General features: G+C 35.6%; 1 protein-coding gene across 2 annotated transcripts in view; it reads left to right on the top strand.

Annotated features, from left to right (window-relative positions):
• The window catches only part of Idh3b (isocitrate dehydrogenase [NAD] subunit beta, mitochondrial), an 8,495-nt gene extending 1,144 nt beyond the window's left edge, over positions 1 to 7,351 (top strand). The window contains exons 2-7 of one of the 2 annotated variants that reach the window (XM_086553867.1): positions 1 to 59; positions 2,546 to 2,829; positions 3,059 to 3,365; positions 3,553 to 3,762; positions 4,043 to 4,198; positions 6,476 to 7,351. The exon at positions 1 to 59 is cut by the window's left edge and continues 10 nt beyond it. In XM_086553867.1, coding sequence (XP_086409993.1) covers positions 1 to 59; positions 2,546 to 2,829; positions 3,059 to 3,365; positions 3,553 to 3,762; positions 4,043 to 4,198; positions 6,476 to 6,553 — 1,094 coding nt within the window. In that variant the 3' untranslated portion in view covers positions 6,554 to 7,351. Of the gene's footprint in view, positions 60 to 2,545; positions 2,830 to 3,058; positions 3,366 to 3,552; positions 3,763 to 4,042; positions 4,199 to 5,636 lie in introns of both variants that reach the window. The other variant, XM_086553869.1, reaches the window with a different exon arrangement.
• Positions 7,352 to 7,500: the final 149 nt, after the last annotated feature.

The raw sequence follows: 7,500 nt of genomic DNA, 5'->3' as shown, positions 1-7,500 counted from the left end.
TGGTGGCTGCCTCACAGGCCCGAGGTCTCCATGGTGTCGCTCCCCTCACATCGGCTATTGTAAGTATGGGCGTGGAGAAGTACAAGCATATGTGGGTGTACTAGATTTTGTGAGGTAACTTCTGTTTTACCTCTGTATGGTCTGATGAATTAAGGTGTAAAAAATTTTACCATCCCTGTACTTGTTTAACTCATAGCTACCGAATATGATGTATGTTATTACACATGATCTAAGAATAGATATGATGTGAAAGATGGAATAGGATGGGAGGAGACTGGTAGATATGTTACATTCATTGAATTTAGAGAGGATAGTAATATGTGCTGTTGGGTCCATAAGTGATTCAAGCAGGCGGTTTCAAATCCTTCCCATGGTCGAAGGAAGTTAAGAAAGCCATTTGCTTGAGGTAACAGTCTCCCACATCGAAAACGACACAATCTCTACTATTCCAAAAAGAGATGTAGAACAATTGCTACCAAGCCAGTTTCATCCAGTGAAAGTTTGTAGCAGTTCTTGGCATGGAACAGCAACAGGCATCATTGTATTTTCTTGGTCTACATGGAATGATAGTTCTCATCTTTGATATTCAAGATTTTGCATTTATACAGGGATGCTCATATTGCTTATAAAATGATTGATATAAATTTTGTATACTTGATAAGAGATTTAGATGCCTTTGCGCAGGTTCTTTTTATGATACGGATTCCATTGGTTGCGGTATTAAAAGTGCAGTAGGATGGCTGTTTTCCATCTCTGGCATGGTGACTCTGCCTTTTTAATACTATGTAAATATTTGATAACAGATTTTTAAGGGAATAGAATATGAGGATGTTCAAGAAAAAAATTACAAGTTTTGCAAAAATTCCAATGCAACAGTAATGGATTTGGTAGTTTGCCTGAATATGTAACAATTTACAAGAAGCCAGAATTACTTGTACTATATTTAGCCCATTGATACAGGGGACATATGCTGTCCACTGTGATTTTGTTTTATTGATTTTATTGAGCTCCTCTAGCTCTTCCACAAATTGTTTACATTCCTCCGTGAATTCTTGGGGGAAAATTTATTTGTTTTTTTTGGGGGTTATGTTTGTTGGTATTGTAAGGAATATCAGTTTTGATAATATGGATTATAATGAAAAGTAAAAATCTTAAGTTAAAGGAATAAGGTAAGCAGTTGAGATCAGGAAGATCTTCTAATTGATTCCTTGGTGACTAAACATTTATAAAACCATAAATGCATAGATATTGAAAAGATAAAACTATAATGGACAGTTCAAGCATACATGCCCTCCCAGTATCAGTGGCTTAATGAGTGGGTGCTTTCTTTGATTTTATATCTTCAACTCAGGTTTTCAATAGAGCTTTACTTTCTATTGTGTCTAAGATCTGTAGTATTGCAAAAGCTTATGCTGTGTTAAACTTGTGAGTAATCTATGGCTGCCATAATGTGCTTTTGAGACCTTGTGATCATTCCAACAACACAAGGTTAATCTGCTTTGTTTATGCTATCATACTGAAGGATAATGGTGGCTGGGTGAGTTGCCTTTGCTCATACATATTAGTTTCCAGTTATTTTTCTTTTTTTGTTAATTTTTGTATACACTTGGGTGATTTTTTTTGTAGTGATATCTATAAGCTTATTGAATTATTTCAGCTTTATGGAAGTTCATTCATAAAATGCTAATATTATAATTTTTTGGGTTAATTAACTACTGCTGAGACAGTATATGATATTTGAATACTTTATTATTAGCTGATATGCATGGTGTGTAGTTATAGAATTTTACATCTATTTTTGTTTAGTCTAAAAGGGAAGGTACTTTAATATATTATCTTTCTCTATAGAAAGAAAAGCATGCTTAAATTGGAATTTCTTTTGATATAGAAGCTGATACTGCTTGCTTTTTTATAGAGGCTGTTATCAAGTCGCCTGGTTGATATTTTATTTATGCAACTCATTTTTGATATTTAGGTAGCACATTTCTCCATCAATTTAACTCTTGATTCAAGGCAGAGGAAGGTACATTTGAGAGGGCTGAGTTCATCATTGCAAGTGTGTGTGTACCTAGCTGTTGATGCAGCAGATTATTCTCAATAATCAATCAATTGCTGCAAGTTAAAACTAGATATTGTATGATATAGTGAGTATAATAAGGTATATATCTTATATCTTTGTTTAATTGAAATGTTAGATTTTAAGTAATGGTGAGTAATTCTTTTATTTTTTTTAGTTATTTCTTTGACTATTTTGCATTATTGAAGGTCACAGCAGAAGTAATAAACAAATTGAATAATGTAAATATTTTAATGGTGGTTCAAAATCTTTTTCTTTTTCCCACGCCCTCTCTTATTCTCTTGTCTCCTTCCTACTATTTTCTCCATTGCTATTCCTTACTTCCTCTCAAACAACCCTGCCTGTCCCATCTGTAAATGACATGGCCTTGGTATTTGAATGAATATAATATTAACCTGGTTGAGATAAAAATGAAAATCTTAAAGATTAAAATCCTGTATGTAGAGTTAATCCACCTTTTCTTTACAGCAAGCTCCAGTGAGCAAGCCAGAGGGCAGAACCACAGCCACCCTAATCCCCGGTGATGGCGTGGGGCCTGAGTTGTGCCAGGTGGTCCTCGATGTCTTCCAGAACGCTGGCGTGCCGGTGGACTTCGAGGAACACTATCTGACTGAGCTTTATGCCAGAAGGTCGGAGAGCCTTGATGACGTGGTGGAGAGCATCAAGCGCAACCGCCTCTGCCTCAAGGGCATCCTGGCCACTCCCGACCACAGCTCAGATGGTGAGCTCAAGACCCTGAACATGAAGCTCAGGTAAGAGCAGGGAGGATTTCTTGGCCTCATTCTGTCTTAGTGTTATTAGGGTTGAACTGATATGTTTTATTATTTAATTTTGCATGTGACATTTTGTTTACTGTTTTGAGAAAATAGACTTAGCACCGTGAGGGTTGTAATGAAATATTCTTAAATCTAGGGGGGGGGGGTAATTTATAAAATGTTCACTAGTGATTAATTTAAAAGTAATTCCAAAATGAACTTCCAGAGATGAGCTGGACTTGTACGCCAACGTCGTCCATGTGAAGTCCTTAGATGGTCTTAACGTCCGGCACAAGAACATCGACATGGTGGTGATCCGTGAGCAGACTGAAGGTGAATACTCAGCCCTGGAGCATGAGAGTGTCACAGGAGTGGTAGAATGCCTCAAGATTATGACCCGCCAGAAGTGCCGACGCATTGCCAAGTTCGCATTCGACTACGCCACCAAGCACGATCGCAAGAGGGTGACAGCCGTGCACAAGGCTAATATCATGAAACTTGGGGATGGTCTTTTCCTCAAGCAGTGCGAAGAGGTAGGCTCTTTTTATGTGCATTTTCAAAGCTAACAAAGTTTGAGTAGTGATTGAGCTAGATTTTAATCGTTTTATTATTACAGATATAAGTATAGTTTTCTGGAAAGCACTTAATTGTCTCTTTACAAGATTTATTCAAAACCAAATATTATTCATAACTAACCCCACATCTCAATCCGTACAACAGGTGGCAGCCATGTACCCCAACATCGAGTTCTCCAACATGATTGTGGACAACTGCACCATGCAGATGGTCTCCAATCCACACCAGTTTGACGTCCTGGTTCTTCCCAACCTCTACGGCAACATCATTGACAACCTGGCAGCTGGTCTTGTAGGGGGAGCTGGTGTTGTGGCTGGAGCTTCGTATTCCAGTGACTCTGTAGTGTTTGAGCCTGTAAGTTCCTGGAGAGATTTGTTACAGGGGGGTGGACAAAGGTTGCCCCCCTCCCCCACTCATGGAATTACCAGAGTTTATGAATTCAAGTCTTTTACTCCTCTTTACACAATTATGATGATGTATCCTACTTTTATTTTGTTTAAGTATCATTAATTATACCATCATTCATATTGCCTCTATGAAAATGCATGTAATTCACAATTACTCTTATTCATTAAGTATGCTTTTGTATTATTACTCTCTGATCAACATGTCCCATTCCAATGTTGTGTCCCAGGGTGCGCGCCACACCTTCAGCGAAGCCGTAGGTAAGAACGTTGCCAACCCAACTGCCATGTTGCTCGCCTCTGCAAACATGCTTAACCACATCAACCTGCAGTACTATGGAGACATGATTAGGACTGCAGTTGACCGAGTGATTCGTGTTGGGAAGGTAAGGAGTCTATGATCATTATTGTCTTTATTAATTTATTTTTCCGTTGCTTGTTTAAGGGATAGGTTTCAGATGAATAAAGATTCGTGTAGATATTATTCTTTTACAAAGGAAAGGATCTTCTAGGTGGGAATAGAGTATTGGCTTTGGATTTCTGACTGCTTCTTAGAACTCTCAGCTCTAGAGTATGTTTGGTTATACTATGAATTATCTGTTACAGCTTATGCTAGCCAGTATAATTTATGGCTGGATATATTAGGATAATATGTCTATACATAGATAAATGCAGATATAGATATTTATACACATAAATATATGCATATAGAGTCGATTGCTTACAGTTCCTTTCAGTACTTATTGGGCAATGTAAATGTTTGAAAATTCTAAAAATGCTTAAAAAAAAAAAAGAAAAAAAAAAAAAGTCCATATCAGCTGGAGGATTCAATAAAACCATATCTGGTTCTGATTGTTTATCTTTGCTGCAACTCCTTCCCTTGACGTCTGGACAAACTCCTGGCTGCCTTTCATGTACTGAGCATGATTATTCCTATCTCGCAGTTTTAAACTGTACATTCACACAATACTTTATTATCATTTATCCAAATGTATTGCTAGTGGGCAGATAGAAAAAAAGTTGTGAAGTATGAATGTCAGCCCCCCCCCCCTTTTTTTTTTTTTAATTGAATGTCTCTTCTTTAACATTTGTTCTTTGTTCTCATCATCATCTCTCCCCTCTATTACTCTCATCTACTGAATATTTTTTTTTTTAATTGCAGCCATGGTGTATATAAATACCCATTAACAATCATGTTATCTTCATTGTTGGAACTTGATATGTTTCTTAGGATTACTCTGTTCGTGTTCCATCAATGGGTTGTGTGAATAGCATTACAAGGAGGCAAAGCAGATTGTGACTGACAATGTGAATAACATAATTTTGAATGCCCCATCCTGAACATCTGATGCATAGATTTTTTTGTTTCACGTAACACAGATTTATGTTACCGTTAAAGACAGCATCAGATAAGTAGAACCAGATCTTGTCACCACAGGGTTATTTATTTAGATTAAATCATTTTCCCAGTGTGCAATACATGCAGCAAGAGCATTCAATTTTACTCCATTGTTACAAGAAAACTTGCGAATGCGATACTTTTTTCTTGAGGTATAGCCTTTGGTTGAATGTGTGTATCACATGAACACTGTTTCATAAACACTCATTTGGCCATATGGAAAGACATCCACAGGGAAAGTAGGGTCTTGGGTCTGTCTGAGAAGAGTAGTCGGTTTAGATTCTTGTTCAGGGCTAGACTCTTCAAATATATATATATATATACTTATCTTTTATTCTTATAAATTAACTCTCAGTAGTATTACACCTTCACTGACTTACACCCATACTGACTACAGCCTTTGTTTACTCCTTGCCCGGCTGTAGGTGAGGACGAAGGATATGGGTGGTTTTGCCACAACCACAGCCTTCTCAAACGCAGTCATCGCCAACCTCCAACAGTGAGAGGGAGGCGCGTAAAGGCCAGCTGGACTTTATATCACATTGACGCTAGTATCTATAACAGTAGTGAAGTGCAGACGTTAAAAGATGATAGTATTATACTGTATATACCACTGCTACACCATAGATTATCATATCTGTGAGGGCAGAATTGTGACAGTAACGCTTGTCTAGAAGTGTGGATGAGCAGTAGCTCCTTTATTTATTAATTAGTGTGGATAGTTAGTTTTTCCTTTGTCAAGAATAAAAAAGTTTACAGTTGAGTGCATGGGAACTAATATAGTTGAGTTACTGTAACAAAAGTAATGTTTTTAGAACACACATGGAACCAATAATTTCTACCTAAAGACTTGATCTCTCAGTTATTTTGTTATTCCACACTGTTTTGTTGTTGATTACATGTTAAAAATGTAAGTGTTTTTGTGTAGGATCCACTCAATTATTTTATTCATTATTTTTTTTTTAGCAAGACGACACTCTTGTGGACATGATGTAATACGTTTAGGAAAAAGCACCTGTTTGCAATAATAGTTTATTAATTTTGTGGACATCTAGTCAAGATTGTATAGAAGGCTGCATGGCTTGAGATTTAACAAAGAAAAATGTAGTATTAGACATTTTATTTTTATTATTTATTAATATATCCAAAAAACATTTTTCTTTTTTCTTTTTCTTTCTTCCTCTCCTACCATACCTCTGTAACTTGCCCTCATATGTGACAAACATCTCAATGCCCCTTTTTGTGTTTAATCCTTCTGCCCCAGGTACGAACCAAGGACATGGGAGGACACTCTACCACCTTTGACTTTTCTCAGGCGGTCATTTCAAACTTGCGGTATTGAGAGTTGAGGAAAAGGTTAGTAAGTCATCGGCGTGGGAGAAATCTCAGATTTTTTAAAAGATATGTATACATATATGAATCTATTTAAAGTGTTCGTTCATCCAATTGTAAGAATGTTCTCTGGTAGGATTTTTTTTTTTATGGCACTTTTTTATAGTTAGAGAAGATTTTGGAATGTCATTGTCTTGGACTATTCTCATCTCACTAGAGCAATTTGTGGCAAAGCTTCCTAATTGTAGAAGACATTATTTAAGGTGAATGGTGAATTGTCTACCTAACTTATATATAAATTCAAATAATTAGTTGTACTTCATGATATATATTTTTATTTTATTTTACATAATTTCATGATTTTATTATGATAGAAGTTTGCTAAGCTATCTTCATGTTAGATATTAATCAGAAGGAATCAGTCTATATTACATATGATTGTTATGATATATATATGATTATCATCGTTATTATTTATTATTATTATTGGTATTATTATTATTATTATTATTATTATTATTATTATTATTAATTACATAATTGTTTAGAGTAATGTTAATGTGAAGACTTTGTAATTTTGATAATGGTTGGACCACATCAACACTGATTTTCAAATCAGGATAAATATTTTTATAAAGGAGCTAGTTTTACTGTTCTGGATTTTGGTTGAACATATACTGTCTTAGAGATATGATTATCTATAGATTGTCAAGACAGTATTTATGATAATGTGAATGTCCTGCATTTAGAAAAATCCATTTTGTATATATGAATTCTCTTCTGTAAATATATTATCAACATGGTTATATTGTTTTGTATTTCTTTACCTAGTATTCACATGTGGATTAGTTTCCTATCATGAAAATGCAACAGCTTTTAGCAAGTAATTTTGATTAATCCAAAGATGCATCAAATTTTTAGAAAAGAATCCACAATATGGAGATGGTTAATGCACTC

This window comes from Penaeus japonicus, unplaced genomic scaffold (genome assembly GCF_977035675.1).
Source record: "Penaeus japonicus unplaced genomic scaffold, GWHDUDI00000001_assembly GWHDUDI00000029, whole genome shotgun sequence".
NCBI lineage: Eukaryota > Metazoa > Arthropoda > Malacostraca > Decapoda > Penaeidae > Penaeus > Penaeus japonicus.
This window is presented reverse-complemented; position numbering and strand designations above follow the sequence as displayed.